This window comes from Plutella xylostella, chromosome 22, assembly GCF_932276165.1.
Source record: "Plutella xylostella chromosome 22, ilPluXylo3.1, whole genome shotgun sequence".
Taxonomy (NCBI): Eukaryota; Metazoa; Arthropoda; class Insecta; order Lepidoptera; family Plutellidae; genus Plutella; species Plutella xylostella.
Genome location: NC_064002.1, coordinates 6,189,212 through 6,207,518, shown reverse-complemented (window position 1 = coordinate 6,207,518; position 18,307 = coordinate 6,189,212). Strand labels below are relative to the sequence as shown.

Below are 18,307 nucleotides of genomic sequence, written 5' to 3'. Positions count from 1 at the left end.
TATACTGTACCATAACATTAAGTTACGTGCCTGAAAAATAGTATATTACACAAGGAATGGAAGGCTTGCTGATTGCTATTTAAAATTCGCCCAGGCGCTACGAAACTGACGTGTGCATTTAAAAAACCATTACCAGTAAAATCTTTCACTTTAAAAACTAAGCTGTCACTAGACGGGTTCGTTATCAACGTAGATAAACGTCACTATATCGCGATTCACCATAAATACGGTTTTGCGATTGGTTTAACGCGCATTCAACAAGTTTATCGACGTCGATAGCGAGCCCGTGTAGTGGCCGAAGGTATTTTTTTCTGCAGATATGTCATCTTTATGATACCACAATGAATAATGATAGATACAAACGATAAAGAATAGGATGTGTGAATAATGAAAGCTCTTAATATAGCCACCGGTAAGTCTGACTGGTTGAAGACTAAAGATCAACAGTTCAACTATCTACTACACATTGAAATGATTTAAGAATATAAGTAAAAGTGAAATAATATTTATTAGAGTCGTGGTGGCATAACAGATATGGTCTCAGCTCTCATAAAGGAATAAGTAATTAACGTGCAATTCCATTAATTAATTAATTAAGCGTATCAAGGCGAAGTTCAGCAGAATTATGCTACAATTTTATAACGAGTAAGTACATAATTTCCTTACACAATAGAAAGGCTGCAACCTCATACCCAATGTCAATTAAAACGGAAACAAAAACCAACACTTGTAAACGTAAATCTGACCTTTGAAGATATTGAACCGTAACAATGATCCCTCATTGTCATGTTGACAATTGACGATCAAAGCATTGTCCACGCGAGTTTGAACTCCGAGCCCGGTCAATGAAATGTTGGATTGGCTAATCAAATTAACACGTACCAAGATGATGCCATGTTTAATTTGAACAAATTGTTAATTTGAGATATTATTAATGCACATAATTTTTTTTAATATACAGTATGGAGTTTTATCAGTGTAATTCCCGATGTCAGGTCAATTATCCCAACTACTGAACAATTTTAAGTATCGCATCAACTATAACATCAAACGCTATTTCATAGAATATTTTAAAATCTACTCAAATAAAATGAATGGTGCGCCGATACGAAATACATACACTGATAAAATTGCACCTTTTATAAATTTCTGATTTTACGGAGCAGTTAATCTTGTGCTCTTACAGCAGCCACGGAAACTAAAGTACCTATACATTATTAACTAAAAACTTGACAATTAAAGACTAGAAGAGACTTTAGGTCACAACCTGTTAGGCCCTATTAAGGGTAACTTGAATTAACTTCTCCCAGCCCGCAAAAACTAATACTCGTAACGACAATGACATACTTAAATAATTAAGTGCTTATGAAATCAAAGACAGTAAGTAATATTTATCAAATAATATTATATTGCAAGTTATAAAAAAAAACTTAAACCATAATAGAATTTGTACAAACTTTCAGCCATTTAACCATCATGATCTACTTCTACGGGAGAAAAACGTACATACTTAAATTTACCAACACATATACAGCATTATAACTAGGTATCCATAATTTGGTTGTTCTTCGTAATTAATGGAAAGATCAAATATACATCTTATTACATGAGACATAAACAGCTGGACAGAACTGTAAATATTTGTATGGGGGTTGTCTTTTCTATTAGAAAAATACACAATATTTTAACTTACCTGCATTAAAGTCTTGATAAAAAATGTAAGGATCCCTTTACATAAAATCTAAAATAATTTAAATACATTCTAGAATATTTCAAAGGTTGTATTACTTACCTACAAAAATATATGACTTGTGTTGTATTTGATAGAACTAGAATCTACATTCATTGAACAATAGACACACTATAATACCAGAAAGCTTAAACTCAGGTTATGCTATTTTGTAAAGATAACTGTTACTATAAAACGTAGTAAGCTTACCTATTATTTTGACCATAAAATTCATTATGATATATGAACTCAATTATTTCTCTCTCACTTCAATCTCAAAAATCACTCAAATTATTTTGATTTAACAAATCATAAATAACGGCCGTCTCACAATTTCATTTTGTGGATAAAAGTTATCAGTGAGATAAAATTCATGCTGTCCATGATCTATAAATTAAGTTTTAGATAATGACAGAATGAATTTATTTTATCCTATTGGCATCGTGAAATAGGTTTTATTAAGTATCTATCCACATAATCTTCCCGAATTGTGTACCTAAATATTTACCTACCTATATTTACATCAGCGTCTACCTACATTTATAATGCCTTCTCTTCTTTTGTTTTACCATTGGACAACAGTTTTGACCCACCGTTTGCCAATTTAGATTGTTTCTGAGTGTAACTTTGCTTGTAGAAATTACTGAACAGAACCAGGAAGAATATGATTTGGAACGTGAAGAAGATGGCGACTCCCTTTGACGGCGGACATTCCGAGAACTTCAGTGACGCCAGGTATTGGAAGAACACGGAGACAAACTGAAGCTGAGGACAAAGAAAGCCAATATTGAAACAGCAGACAACAAATAAGGAAATCTTGTCCGCAAACAAACCAAGTCGGCAGGTCATTTTTGTCAGTCGTATATTTTTTATGCGTCAATGATGTTGATTCTGAAGGCGTGAAATAAAAATTTAGCAAAATCAAACTATACATTTTGTCAATGAAAAACGAGATTTACCGATACACTCATAGAGTCGAATTTTATTTTAAACAATGAGATTAATGTATCGACAGCACTAAATTTAGAATTGGTGCCCTCAGAATTGACACCATTATGAATCTAAGTAGACGTCAGTATCAATACAATGACAAAAAACCGGCCAAGTGCGAGTCGGGCTCGCGCACAAAGGGTTCCGTAGCAGCAAATAGTTAAATCAACCTATCTCAAAAACTATAAGAGATACTTTGATCAAACCAAAAATCGTTGAAAGAGTTAATTAGCATGCATCACCTCTATTTTTTTTTAGAATTTTATACCCCGTAGTTATAAAAATAGAGGGGGGGGGACATACTTTTTACGACTTTGAGAGCTGATATCTCAAAAACCGTTCACTTTAAGAAAAATGTTTTTTAGAAAACTTTATATCATTTTAAAAGACCTTTCCATTGATACCCCACACGGGTATGTACATCGAAAAAAAAAAATTCATCCCTCAGTTACATGTATGGGGGGCCCCACCCCCAATTCTTTTTTTTACTATTTAGTGTCATATTTTTGTAGCGGTTCATACAACACATATTCCCATCAAATTTCATCACTGTAGTACTTATAGTTTCCGAGTAAATCGGCTGTGACAGACGGACAGACGGACAGACGGACAGACGGACATGACGAAACTATAAGGGTTCCGTTTTTGCCATTTTGGCTACGGAACCCTAAAAAGCTCGATTTGCAAAGTACATAACACACAATAACGCTACTAGTTTTGTACATTAATGCAAACAGAAAACAACCACTCCCATTAACTTACCAATTGGAATGATGTCATGTATTTCTTCCACGTCAAATATTTGGCCACGTGTGGTCCTAGCGCGGCCAGCCCGTAGTAGGTATACATGAAGACGTGGACGAGAGAGTTGAAGAATCCGATAAAAATGACATTGTCGGAAGGAGCGTACTTGAGGAACGCCCAAGTTCCCGTCATCATGATGGAGTGGTGGTAAAGGTGCAAGAACGACACTTGGTTGTCTTTCTTCCGAAGCACAAAGAACACTGTGTCCAGGAGTTCTGTCACTTTTGCGGCGAAGTACAGCCAGATTCCTTCTATCAACTGTAATCATAGTTAAACAATTATGTGAGATAAAGAAGTTGAACGTCGTAGCTGTATCAATAATTTTCTCATAGATAAATATAAAACATACCATATGCCGGGTGTCCTCTCTATCTAACAGGCAAGTTTCAGGGAATAGACCGTATTGCATTAGTGCTCGGAGGTACTGAAAATAAAGATCAATCCAGTTTTATTTCATTTATATCGACAACTTCAATTTTACAAAATGCATGGATAAAGTTAAACTTTGTGAGAAAATTTCAGAAATTATGTATTAGGCAGTTACATGTTGACTTTCATCAAATTAATAACTTTTATCTTAATTCATAATATAGCAGAATACTAAGGTGACGGGATTATCCAATAATCGATACATAATGTCTCTTACAGACATACACAGGGTCGTCAGATCAGCGGAATAGAGGGTGTCCCAGCTACGATTCAATTAATAAGGTCTCCATGGGAAAAACTAGAGTCTATTATAGGCAACATTTTGCATTGGAAGTTTGGTTCTATCTCTATTCAATCGTATTTTACTTACTTTTTGCGCAAGGTATACTGAGATTGCCACTTGGACTGCGTTGTATATAATCAACGTATATTTCAATCTGAATGCTTCTCGTTTCCTCATAAATGATGGTCCCACTTTTAACACAAACAGCAAATATAGGGCTATGATCATCATCACTGGTCCTGGTGAGCCCATTAATGGGTATACATCGGTCTCTTCATCTGAAATACAATACAATACACTATTTACTACAAGAACTAAAACATGCTGCGTTTTGCTACCGCAGAACCACAACTGAGAACGTAAACATAAGCGAAACTTAAATAAATTTGAATTGTAATTGAACCAAACTTAAATTAATTGATAAACAATAAAAGTATTCCAAACCTGAAACATTCACAAATAAAGTACTAATGTTTTATAAATAACTTACGTCGGCTTTTAGTTAGATCCCAAGATGGGTTCTTGATTCCAAATGCAGTGGCCATCTTAAATATTTAAATATTATGTGCCTGAAATAAATAAAAACGATTACCTAAGTACTGGAATAGGACACTTTAAGAGTTTTTTTAAGTTTTAAAGAAGTGCCTATTGGTAAAAATGACAACACAAGTAAACCACCACACTTGAAAGTTGAAGATTTAACAGTTTGAGGCTTACATTTACAGTTGGCAAATTTCGCCTTCCACTATCTAGTCTATGTACCTACGTGCCCACTGCACGTTTGATAAATGCATCTTGTTATTTAGACTTAATTAACTATTTCAATTTCGTAACCACAGTGGAAAGTGACACCGGTAATATTAATTAATCCATTATGCTCGGTTAATGTTCACTTTAGTTGTATTTGTAATTAAAACCAATATAGTAAATATTAAGGTATGCGGTTTAACTACATTTTATTTAGTAATTGTGCCGACAAATAAAAATAAATACTTTTAAATTATGTCAGATATAGATACGAATATATACGATCTACAACTTATGTTGTACCTATCTCTATGCGGGAAATAATATGGTTATTTATAAAATGTCCCAATTTGGCAATTTCCTACTGTTATTTTAGTTAAGTATTGCCAATAACTATATTTGTGATAAGACTTGTGTACAGAGTACAAAACACGATGGAGCATAGTAATAATCTTCTTTAAATAATCTCAATGCTCTGTTTAGGTTTCCCATTTTCCATCTAGTCACAGCCTTGGTAGTTTATTTAAACAATATGTTTGTCCACATAAACGTGTTCTACGTGTTAATAGACCATTGAGTAGTTTTTCTCAACCACAAAGCAAACTTGCTTTGGAAATAAAGAAGTGAAAAATACTAAGAATTTTTAATTCTATGATAACCACCAGGATACACTTTAGTAAGAGAGAGATGATCTAAATAGTTTTATTGTTATTCGATGGTTTTTTAAAATAAGAATTATTTTCACGAAGGATTTGAGCTTACAAACGAAAATATATTATTTCGGAAATTCTGGGTAGGCATATATCGCTTTATGAAAATTCCGTAAGATATGAGTAAGTACCATGAATGTATGTAGATAGACTAAAACTAATTTTACTTACACTTCTATACAATAAGTACATCATAAATACAGATAAACGGACATGGTTTCGCACCTAGCCTAGGACAACAATGACTTCATGACAGTGCCTATATTATAACAACATGGTAACATGGTAAAGAACAAAATAGATAACCCAACAAACATTAAAAAATTCCGATATTCAACACTTGAAGTAGCAAATCTTTTGAATGTATAAAAAAGGCGAAGAACACTCCATAAAAAACCAAAACAAAATTGGTTGAGCATTTTGGGAGCTACGCTACCACAGACAGATACACAGACACACGGACACGTTAAATTTATAACACCCCTCTTTTTATACCCCTGATTTAGATATTACCAAATTGATTTGCTTATGAGTCACCTCTTCATTCATCAAATTTCTTGTACTTGAGTATTGTTCTGAATTTTGAATGGATTTTGAAGGAGAAAGAGGGTCACTGTTTATTTTATTTCGATAAAGGTAATACCTACTAATTATACTGCCATTCATCAGAATATGTCTGAACATAAATCTAGTACGAGTTAGCTTGTAAGTACACCTTATAATATTTATAAAATTACTGATTTGTTAAAGTCATTTCTATTTTGAATTTAAAATAAACTTACCTATAAAACTTTTATTCCAGAATATATTTTAGACGACACACTTATTACTTCCGTACCTAACAAATGTTTAATTTAGCTTTTAACCCAGGAACATCTATCAATGGCGGTGCTGTAGCACCCACTACCTACTAAGTATTGTAAGAGACAAATGAGATTTTGAAGTTAGGTCATTACTTATTTAGTTAACTTGTACAGTGGCGAGCATGTAATTTTGGACATTTTATTAATGGATTATAAATTTGCTCGATTTTGGAATCTCAGAACGTTTCACTTTAGTTAGTTAGTACATTAGGACTAATAATGCAAAATGGAAGTTGTATAATTTATTTATGCTATCAGTAGATAGTTAAATTCAAAAGTAATCTAAGAAACATTAAAGTATCTGAAGAAACCTTCTCAAGCATTATACCTATAATCTGTTCCTTATTTATACCATCGGCAATCAGGAATAGCGCTAATCTGTCTGGGTATTGTTGTCCGTGGCCAATGTTTACCGAAAAAAAAACTGTAAAATGTATGTATTTACGTCTGTGTTTGTGGGTTTGGTCCACCTGTGATTAGAAGTAATAGCTGTATAGGGGAATCCTACAGTTGATTATACTCTGTAATTGGGTTTGGTCTACAGTAGTAATTAGAAATTTACCAGTAGATGAATAATAATATTAAGGTTTTAATTAGGTACACAAGTACGTAGATGTCCCCATGAATAAATAATCAACCCACAAATATTTTTCCAAGTTACACGCGTGTATTAAGTTTTTCGTTTTTTTTTAAACGTTAAATCACCTCATCCTATTGCACGCCACTGTACCAGTAGGTAAATTGCGTAAACTTACAAGCGCGTCCGCTGAAGATCATCATTGTGATCCTGATCCAGACCTTGTACCTTGACATCTACATTTATATATACCTTTATTATATGAATGTATGTAGTCAGGTACGTACTATCCATCTAAGGTGGATTATCTGTGCAGAGGAATGAGTGTTAGGTATTTAAGAATTTATTTTTTGGAGACGTTATGTCTTATTAGAGCGTATTTTTGACAACCTTGATGCATTTTTTTAAAGTAAGTAATAAAAATGTTAGGCCTTTATATTAGCACAGCCTACACACGTGCACTGCAGTACATAAAATGTAATGGATAATAAAATATATACCGCAGATAGTGTTTTACATCATACTGCATTACCAGCCTCTGTTGTGTTTACTGTGAGTTTATATATTTTATGCACTTGATCATCAGACATGTTCATCTTCGGATATTCATTTATAATAAACTGGTCTATTTGTTTAACTTCAAACACTGCTCCACCATTGAAACCAAATTAATTATCACCAATCATCTCATAAGCTGGACCTATGATGAATCAGAAAGTCTATTAAAACAGTTAAAATAGCGCACATTTCATCACACCTCCTGGCACTTACCGCATGTACACACTTTCTGGCACTCCTTGTAAAGTAATCTAAACACACAAACACACCATCACTCACACACACACACACACACACACACACACACACACACACACACACACACACACACACACACACACACACTTTTTTATTTTATTTTCTAACATATATCAAATTTATCCAAGATTGCACTGTATAAGTTTTATGTTCTTGTAAAGCCGTATTTAAATGGGTTAATTATTATCTCTATCCTCCACGGGACAGGCATTGCCTAGTGTGGGGGTCAGTTCATTCACCATCTCTTGTATATTTTTAAAGGAAATAAACATTTTTACTTTACTTTACTTTACATAGGCTTTTTGCAAGTAGCACCACAGTACCAGCTCGTCGTTCTTCACCTCCCACAGCGCTGAGTAAGTACATAATATACACTTAAAAGCAATGAAAAAGTTTCAATCTTCACAGACTTATGCGGAACCCTCAGTGCGCGAGTCCAACTCGCACTTGGCCGGTTTTATTATATATTATTACCTCTTAAGTCCGGCCTAAATCCACCACATCCTTTCACTTTGAGTTTATTAAAAAGGCTAGGTAAGTAAAACATAGATTAAAATTAAAATTATATTTATTTATGTCAACCGCAAACTGAAACCTGGTTATCAAGTCACAGCGCATGGTACAATTATTAAAGTTTAAAATATCATAGGTATTAAGTCTAGCGCTTTATATGAATTAGCATAAATCATACATTTAAAAATTAGTTTTTCCTTCGTTACTAAGAAACACTTTTACTTAGTAATTACTAATAATTTGTAAAACACACTTAAATCTTATTTTTTAACACATAGTACCTAAAAGGTCACGCGGAAATTATTAAAATAGTATCTATTAGCATACAGATTTTTACTCACAAAAATAACAATAACTTTTTTAATGAACGTAACATACTAAGATTTTCTGACGCACTTACTATTTACATTTCTGATCTACCATGCAGATGTTGAAACTGACTTTTTTGTTCTTATTGTAACTTTGGCTGTAGAAGTTAGCGAAGAGGTACAGGAAGAACAGAATGTGCAGAACGAAGAACACGGCGACTCCCTTTGATGGGGGACACTCGGAGTACATCAGGGAGATCAGGTAGTGCACAAACATGGACACAAATTGGATCTGGAAATAAAATATTACTGTAAAGTCTTGGTATTATGGTCTTTGAATGGGGTCCGATACGAAGGATCGAAGAAACCCTGTATCATTTAAATATTGTATAAGTATTAAGATTGTTATTTTGATGCATTCACTTATGAAGTCGCAGCGTTTGTAGTTCAACCCATTCTATGGCAACTTAAAACAAGCGAAGTTGTCTGATTATATCAGAGTAAGCAAGTAGTACTAACATCATTTGTTAGATGGCTCTTAATCGTGTAAAATAGTAAACCTCAGAATAAGGAGCCGGAGCTATGGACTCCGTTGACACGTCAATGTCATAAACATGTCATGAGTCTGTGATGATGCAGTTATTGAAAAAATTCAAATTTTCATTTCAATAATAATTATGACTTATTTATTAATAAAGTGAAGAAAGTGTGAGTTAAAGTGCTCGTTTTAAACTACAACTTGCATATATAATTGTTTTGAACTGAGATCGGACTCCAATGTGTTTATACTCGTAACTGATATAAGACTCCTGTGAATTTATTTGGACTAAGGGCGACTATTCAAGCCCAATGTCCTTTCTGAGGTGTTGTGTTCCGAGATGCCCAGTCACCAATGGTGATGGTAAGTAGATAATCTACCCTTGTAGCCGTCATGAAAAATTTTGCTGAAGGACCCTACAACTTTTTCATGTGTTCTATGTGTTTTATGTTATGCCTGCTATAATTAAGAGGCCTATTTTTTGCCAAACTATTACTACTAGATGGCGTAACTGTGAGCTTAGCTAAAAAAGGTGCGAACATACCCGTCTATCTCCAGTTGTAATATTCTAGTCTATGGTTCAACTAACAACTTGCTTCTACGTAAGATGTTACTTTTGGAGTTCAGTCCTTTGGCTACAATTTACAGTGATCGGTTTTGAAGGGATTTCACCTCTTTTGGAACTTATTATGCCAATATTCTACAAACATAAATTACAAAAACCATGCTGTGGGATATTATCAACCTGTTCATGCTTACCATTTGAAGGCTGGTCATATATTTCTTCCAGAACAAATACTTGACAGCCTCAGGCCCAACGGCTGAAAGCGCATAGTAAGTATACATGAACACATGCACCAGAGAATTGGAGAAGCCGATATAGATGACGTTGTCAGAAGGCGCGTATTTCAGAAACGCCCAAGTTGTGAAAACCATTGCTGAGTGATGATACAAGTGTAGGAACGTGATTTGTTTGTTCTTTTTCCGTAGAACAAAAAACACTGTGTCCATGAGCTCTGTGACCTTTGTGGCTAAATACAGCCATATGTCGATGATGATCTGGAATAAATCGGTTTAATGTTATAATAAAATTAAGCTAATATAGTTACGGAAATTTCAAAAAATAATACCCCCTGAGTCCTCTTTCCGTTTAATACATCACTTTTGTTATACCGTGTAAATTGAAAATAAAAAACTTTCCAAAGTCATAAAACAAAAATTGATCAGGACGATTAGGTATAGGTGGGCGGTATGTTAAGTTATCTTTTATGTTTATGACCCTTTGTAATATACCAATAAACGTTGCTTCTACTACCAGCGATCCGATCATAAGGCTACCAAGCCTTTTCACTCGGTTTACAATTAATACTTTTAATTATCTAAAACACTCTATTTTTAATTATGTTTCGTTTTAAATAATAGGTTATAAAAATACACCATACCTCTCTACGCATGGTTTTATCCGTCATGTAACATTTTGAATGCACAAATCCTTTCTCGAACAAAGTTGACAAATACTGAAAAAAAAAAGAAACTCATGATACTTATAACAAATACAAAAAAAAAAACTTAGCTATGTTTTATGTATCTGGTGTGCCCTCTGCTCACATAGGTACAGTCCGGTCTAAACAGTTCTGAAAACAATACAATATCAAAAAAATACAATATAAACAATATCCTGTCTGTACTGAACTGTATAGTCAACATCATCAATAGTAGGCACATGTCCACTTGTGGACATAGGCTTCTCACTATAACGCGTCTTCATGGCGTAAGAAAATGCTACGCCTACATTTCGATTCATAGCAAAAATATGGAAAAGAAACATTTAACAGCGACTTGTTCATTTTACGAGTAAGTACCTATCTAATTCAAAATTTTTGAATCAAAATTAGTGCTGAACCTAAACGAAGGGGTAAGCCATAATTTTATTATGAGGTTCGAAACTTGGTTCAAGTGTCTGACAGTGACCGTTAACATGATACTGTTTTGATGGGAACAAAACGAAAATTGTTGTTTTTTCAAACTAGAGATAAATTATAAAATTCTTACCCTATAAACCAAATACGCCGCTACAATAACTTGAAACACATTGTAGATAATTAAAACACTGTTCAGCTCAAACGCCCTTCTCTTCTCCATAAGTTTAGGTCCAATGACAAGAACAAACAGGAGGTACGCAAGAAGCAGAGCCAGGATGGGTACAGGAGAGCTCATGAACGGCAGATCGCTGAGCTCGTCATCTGAAACTGAAAATAGTTTCATTGAAAATCTGACATGGGTAAAATAATTGTATAGTTAAGCCAGTGAGCCCTACATTGCTATTTAAAATAATTTTTAAATTACTGACATTAAATTATTTTGAAGCGTACGTAGTCGAGCTGGCTTCAGTGATCGTAACTGATCACTGAGGTTAAGCAACAACTGGCACGGACAGCCATTGGATGGGTGACCGATTCCAAGTGGTTCTTTTCTGGATGATTCTGTGCTTCGGACGGCACGTTAAGCCGTGGGTCCCGGTTGTTGCTTCGGCAGCAGTCGTTAAGAGGAGAGTATACCTTCGCGATTCTAGCGAAATAGGTATTTAGGAAAACATTTGCTATCGCTTGTACTCTCATGCCCCTGGCACGGGTGCGATAGAGATGCACTGCAGCTCGCGGAGATGGGCGCTGGGAAAAAACCCGATGGGAAAATACCCAGGTTTTTTCCCATTTGGGAAAATACCGGGTATTTACATGGGAAAAAACCCAAGCGACGGGTATTTTCATTTTTGTTACTATTACGTATTTTGATCTGTAAGAACCGACCCGCGGCGCTGTGAAAAATACTGTACACTACGATTAAACATATTACCAGGTACCATTTTCATAGAAACTCAATCGGCAAAGCCATAACGAGACGGAGTTCGTAGTTCATAGACGCTTTAGCGATGACTACTAGTAGAAATCAGTTTCCCGCGCTGCAATGAACTATGGACTCCATCTCGTTATGGTATCGCCGATTTGCTGTGAATATGGTACAGTCACGAGCTTTAATTTGTGGCCCACTGTCGTTAAATTTTCTGTGAACATTAAGGAGTCTACACACCAAACCCGCCGACCCGCCAACCCGCCAACATGTGTCATGGGGCTGTGTCGGTGAGTTAGTCGGCGGCAAGAAATCAGTACAACTTTTTTAGCCGCCGACTTCGGCTTCGCCGACGCCGGCTGAGTCAGCGGGTCGGCGGGTTTGGTGTGTAGACTCCTTTACAGTTTAGTGCAATAATGTTGAATGTCAAGCTCAATATCGGAAGTTTGCTACACGATATTCAACCTAAGGTGTGTCCCAAATTTAAGCTTGTGACTGTACCAGTATGTGTAACAACTAATAGTATGGAATTATACAGAATAAAAGAAAAAAAATCAATAATATTCATATTTATTTAAAACAAAATTATTAAATAGGTATTATTGGCATATTAAGAAGTAGGACTATATAACAAATTAGATTTAAATTAAACATTAACCATTTAAAGAAATTAGATTTTTAGTCGCTATCGCTACTGTTTTCGCTGGAATCTGATATTCTAGCTATATCGAAGAATTCTATTTCAGCTTCGTTTCCTCGCGATGTAGATGGTCGCTCATCAGTAACTGGACTGCTTGGAATCGTAGGAGAAGATAAGGGGTCGTCATTTTCGTCATTATTATTCTTTTGTTTATGTAGTAGATTCCAATTGTATGAGATAAATGCAATCGTTGCTGTCCTGTCTGTACCTGTCAATCTATTTTTTTTGTGACTATGAATATGTGCATGTGTACTAAAAGACCGTTCGGTGGCTGCAGAAGTGCAGGGAGCAGTCAAAATTCGCACTGCAACCCTGCTCAGCAATTTGGAACCGCAAAGTCCTTTCCACCAAACAACTGGATCCATTTCGGCAACGTGTTTCCAAATAAATGGTTTGCTCCATAAACCATTTTTAGCTCTGTAATTGGCTAGATCGACGCCTATGTCAATATTAAGAGATTGGCCCACATCATGTATAAATTCTATAGCATTCACCTCACTCTCTTCATTCAGTTCAATGCCTTGCGATCTTGGATCTAACATATATGCAGCATAATGAATAGGTTTTATGCAATTATTAGTTCTTCTGGTTAGAGCTTCAGTAATAAACTCTTTATGCTCATCATTTAACAGGGTAATTTCGGGTATTATGAAATTAAATGTAGATTGAATGTCTCTGAAAGCCATGAATACCTCGTTTATTAGTATCCCGTTACCTTCCAATTTGAAAATTTTGTCCGTTATCGGTTCCAACAATTTAATGCAATGTTCAGTCATAGTCCAAAAATTGGGATCTAATAAATTGCTCTTTATTTCATGGGTAATAACTGCATTTTCATGAACTGCTAATGTCTGTAATGCTACTCTTGAATTCCTTAAGCTTTTAAGTGCCGTACAATAACTACCCCAGCGGGTTTTTCCAGGCAATTTTAATGTTTCGCCTGATCCTTTATCTTTAATTATCAGGGCTAGTAAAGCACTCATAGCTTGGCTTCTTTTGATTGCCTTTATAGTGTCAATTGCAATCGATATGAATGCTTTTACAGGTTCTGGCCTTAAACAATCTTTACACAGTAAGTTTAGGGTATGTGCTATACATCTAAGCGGTATTACGTTTGTATAGGATTCTTTTACCATCTGAAATGCTCTTTGGATATTGTTAGCGTTATCTCCGATAAGAGTTACAAATTTTTGTCCTCCATACTCATTCATAACTTTAATTATCTCTTGACAAAGATATTCGCTTGTGTGTCGGTTGTTAAGAGTGTTGAGACTTTTTACAAAAACGGGCTCCGGTTTTGCAATAATAAAGTTTATAATTCCTTCATTGCGTTGATTGCTCCAGCCGTCACACTGCAGATGCAAATTATTTGTAGTTTTCAACTCTTCAGTAATTTCTTTTAACATCTCATTATAAGTGGCTTCCAGGTGTGTAGTTGAGATTGCTTTTCTAGATGGCAACTTGTAAATTGGTTGCAATTCATTAAAAAATCTTACCCACAGCGGATGTTCAACCATGGACAAAGGAGAACCGGTAACAAATATTGCTTTTGATAAAAGCTGATCCAGGTAAAGTTTCTTTTCTGCGGATATTAATGGTTCTGAATTTGTACTAGTAGAGCTAGTATTAACATCTATCATACTTTGGACTGGTGATGTTTCAATCAGTGATACATCTGGCCGGGGCATATTTATCACAGGTGTATTAGTTTCCGGTGTTGTCTTCAGTTTGTTCTTGGTAACCACTGGACATTTATAACATTTTAACAAATGGTTGGCCATCTTGTTGACGTTAGCAAATTGATAAACTTTATCACAATGCTTGCACTTAACCGTTTTAGTGGTTGCTGAATGTAAATAGTTTTCCCATATATCATTTTTCTTCTTTCTGGGCATGATGTTATCTAAAACAACAAAAAAGGTCTTAAGTGCACTAGTAAGTACTGTTTGTTCTAAAGAAAGTCAAATGAAAAAACTAGCATAGTTTGGAAGCATAGTTCCTCTAAAACTACTAATATCATTTTTTTAAGTTAAATAAATTTGTCATCAACGCGCGGCAGCCATCTTGATATACTGGCAACTTGCGCTGATGCTAATGTGGCCAGTGGACCATTTCATTACGTATAACTCGTTTATGCATGCTGCTAATTTCACATTTTTTTTATTTAAATGGACGACAATATTTTATGTATCAATTTTTATTTGTAACGTCTATTACTTTATCCGAAATGAGACTCATTTAAATGACATTTAGCTTTTAAAAAATACAAGTTAGTAATCTTTCTGAAGTAAAGTGGCGAGGTTTGTCTTGCTTTCTTAAAATTTTATATAAACTTACCGATAAATTTAGCTCGTAGAATAAGTCTCGAAGTCCGTTAGGGTCGCAATAGTCGTCAATCCAATGTAAATCACGTATTTTCACTGGGCAAACAAAAGTTCACAAAACAAAATTCAGATCGTCAGAGAGCAAACTAACATCAGTGCGTACGGTACAAAGCGAAAACAACAAGTGATTGAGTTGGGGTTTTACACATGCTGCTTCCACGAACCAGCCGTGACGCGCGTAAGCAACCTCTCTCCCTCCCGCAGTCCAGGTAGAGACTACCTGCTTTCCCCCTCCCCATCTTCGGTTTTATTTTTTGCTTTCATATTTTCATATTTATTTATTCCAGAACAATACACATTGTGTAGAAAAATTACAAACAATAAACAGTCATACACAGAATTTAAAAAGCATACATAAAATGTTACATTAAAAAAGAAAGAAATTATCAAGCTAAACCAACCAAAGTGAAGTGATATCGACGCTTTAAGGAGTTTGTCATTAAATCGAGTGACATTATATGGAGTTTACACTGTATATGTATATACAGTGTATACGTTGCCATGTGTTTCATCTGAAAAAACCCAAATAGGTATTTACCCAATCGGGTATTTTCCTCGGAATTTACCCGGGAAAAAACCCAAAATTGGGTATTTACCGGGTAAAATCCCATTACTGCGCGACTGACAATAGGTACTTTTCTTGATGAAATTCTGGTTTCGGGAGAAAACGTTTTACACTAACTAAATATCAACCAATCTCTTTGATTTTGATGTCAATCGCTTCAGCATAATTTATTCTAGGTTTATAGCTTTCGTTTTTTTACAAAAAATACTTTGTTTTTGTTCCACAAACGGTGTTATTCTACAAAGTTTCTATCACAAAAATTACGTTATTTGATGTGCCTATAATTTTGAATCAATAGAAAAAAGGAAAAGCTATAAACCTAGTGATTCCTTGTGTCAATAACATACTAAAAATCATGGAGATTGGATAATATTTAGAGGTAGTAAAACGTTTTCCCTTTTTGTATATACGAGCACGTGGTATACTTCCCTCTTAAGTGTTGTTAGTTTTATGTAAACAATATGGTAGCGTCCTAACTACTCCTAACATTCAACTATTGGAATGGGCAACGAGTATAATGCTTATCTTTTAACACTAAATAGGAGCGTTTTGGGGATGCACGGATGAATCCTTTGTCTCGTGACCAAAGCTCAGTAAAGAAGAAATCTTTGATCTTCTATAAGTATACTATAGTTTATATATGACAAAGTTTGGCAACACTTCATTTTTACCCGACTGCCGAAGGAGGAGGGTAATGTTTTTCGATTGTATGTATGTATGTATGTATGTACTCGTATGTTTGTCTGTTTCTTTGTTCCCTCCTGTAGCCTATGCGGCTTGATAGATTTTGATGTATGAAGTATCGTTAGAAGCGTATTGTTTATTATCGTGTTATAGGCTATGTGACGTAATATTTAAATGTATAAAGCGCCCTCTAGAGGACATAAAGTGATGATCGAAAAAACAATATTTTTCCAACTATGCCGTGTGGGGTATTAAATGAAAGGGCTTGATTAGCACATTACAAAAATATGCATATTTTATCACAAAATCAAAATTATTGAAATAAGAAATGTTAATAAACTAAAACTTGACTACTAACATACAATTTCATAAAATAAAAACAACTAAAAAGTTACAAATAAAAAAATATAATTATAAACAAACAAAAACCCGACTGCACGCTAAAAAGATGAAAATAAGCCCCAGTGTTAATGGAAAGTATCGCAGGCGGGGACCAACTTGATCGCCACACAAGGTACACCTATCTAAGTCACATTCAGCTAAATGGTGAACCCTCTGCTGGTCCCCGCCTTTTTTGTTTGTTTATAATTACTTATATTTTTTTTATCCTCTAAGTCGAGATTTTTATTCTATACAATGCGTTGTTTTTCGAACCCGACAAACTTTAAGGGTGTATTCTATGAGTAAAGTGGCGAAAAGTGGGTGCAGCAATGCACCTCTGCCTACCCCGCAAGGGAGTACATTAGTACAAGGCGTGAGTGCGTGTTTTTTTTTTTTTTTTTCTGTGAGTAATTTCATCGAGAAAACACCCCCATATGTGGGGTTAAATCTCAATATTATAGAAATGGCAGCCATTTTAAAGTTTTAGATACTTAGTTTTCATAAAAAATTATATCTCGAGATTTGAACGCCTTACGGACATGAAATAAAATGCTTTTATCCGCAAAAAGTCATCTCTATTTAATAAAAATATGCACAACTGCTAAATATTTACATAAAATAAGTTACAAGCACTTAATCTAGTTTTTGTGTCAATAAAAACAGCAAAAATGTACATTTACTTGAATAACTTTGAAAATAGCCCACCTTTGATGGTATTTTTATGTATTTATTAAAAAGTATTTAAAATAAGCTAAAAAATGATACCAAAACCGTATCTTTACGTCGAGGCAGTCAAGAATTATAGAAGTTCAAAACACAGTTTTAAGTGACCACAAATATTTTGCCGCACAGTTTACCTAGGTACTTTTAATTTATTATTTAATTACTTACATTGGCTTTTAGTTAGATCCCAGTGACTGCCTTTCTGCTCAATGAAAGCGGCCATCCTAGTCACTGTCGCACTCCTGATCACTCACAGAGTGAGACTGGAAAGAGGAATAAGTTAAAATAAATATTTTCACTATACTTTTTCCTGATTACATTAAAATTGTTTGTTTTATTTTCTATTGTTTGCACTCGGGGAATGTGGAACTGGACATGATTGTAAATATTATGTTTTTTTGATATAACCTAATAAGCAACAAATATAAAATCTATTTTTCATTTCGTCTGCTATCTAAGCAAGATAGCAATAGATTTAATTTAATATTTGGCGCAAGCCAGCCCAAGTACAATAAAAATATTAATTTACTATATAAATTGTTCTAGCAGGTACCTATCCCTCATATCCCTCTGGATTGTAGGTAAATGTTGTAGTTAATATAACTTTTATATTTATTTTTTGAATTATTTTATATAATTAAAGGTTTTAGGAAAAAAAGAAACACGTGTACACCTAATACTCAACGTCTCGGTGCCTGTCCGTTTATAATAATGGT

The 18,307-nt window shown here is 34.6% G+C and overlaps 2 protein-coding genes across 3 annotated transcripts; both read right to left on the bottom strand.

Moving 5' to 3' along the window:
* Positions 1-1,385: 1,385 nt before the first annotated feature.
* Positions 1,386-18,307, bottom strand: LOC105394878. The gene is made up of 12 exons (XM_048629099.1): positions 18,145-18,307; positions 17,760-17,854; positions 11,360-11,556; positions 10,750-10,824; positions 10,067-10,366; positions 8,862-9,061; positions 5,002-5,008; positions 4,726-4,780; positions 4,323-4,513; positions 3,873-3,947; positions 3,482-3,781; positions 1,386-2,494 (listed from the first exon to the last, which is right to left on the bottom strand). Exons 2-12 carry the CDS (start codon positions 17,812-17,814, stop codon positions 2,270-2,272), a joined length of 1,680 nt encoding a protein of 559 aa, XP_048485056.1. The 5' UTR covers positions 17,815-17,854; positions 18,145-18,307; the 3' UTR covers positions 1,386-2,269.
* Positions 12,560-15,689, bottom strand: LOC119694927. 2 transcript variants are annotated; one of them, XM_038122540.2, is made up of 3 exons: positions 15,640-15,689; positions 15,192-15,425; positions 12,560-14,757 (listed from the first exon to the last, which is right to left on the bottom strand). In XM_038122540.2, exon 3 carries the CDS (start codon positions 14,747-14,749, stop codon positions 12,833-12,835), a length of 1,917 nt encoding a protein of 638 aa, XP_037978468.2. In that variant the 5' UTR covers positions 14,750-14,757; positions 15,192-15,425; positions 15,640-15,689; the 3' UTR covers positions 12,560-12,832. The 2 variants fall into 2 exon arrangements, with proteins under 2 accessions (XP_037978468.2, XP_048484886.1); XM_048628929.1 differs by lacking the exon at positions 15,640-15,689 and having other exon boundaries at positions 15,192-15,517.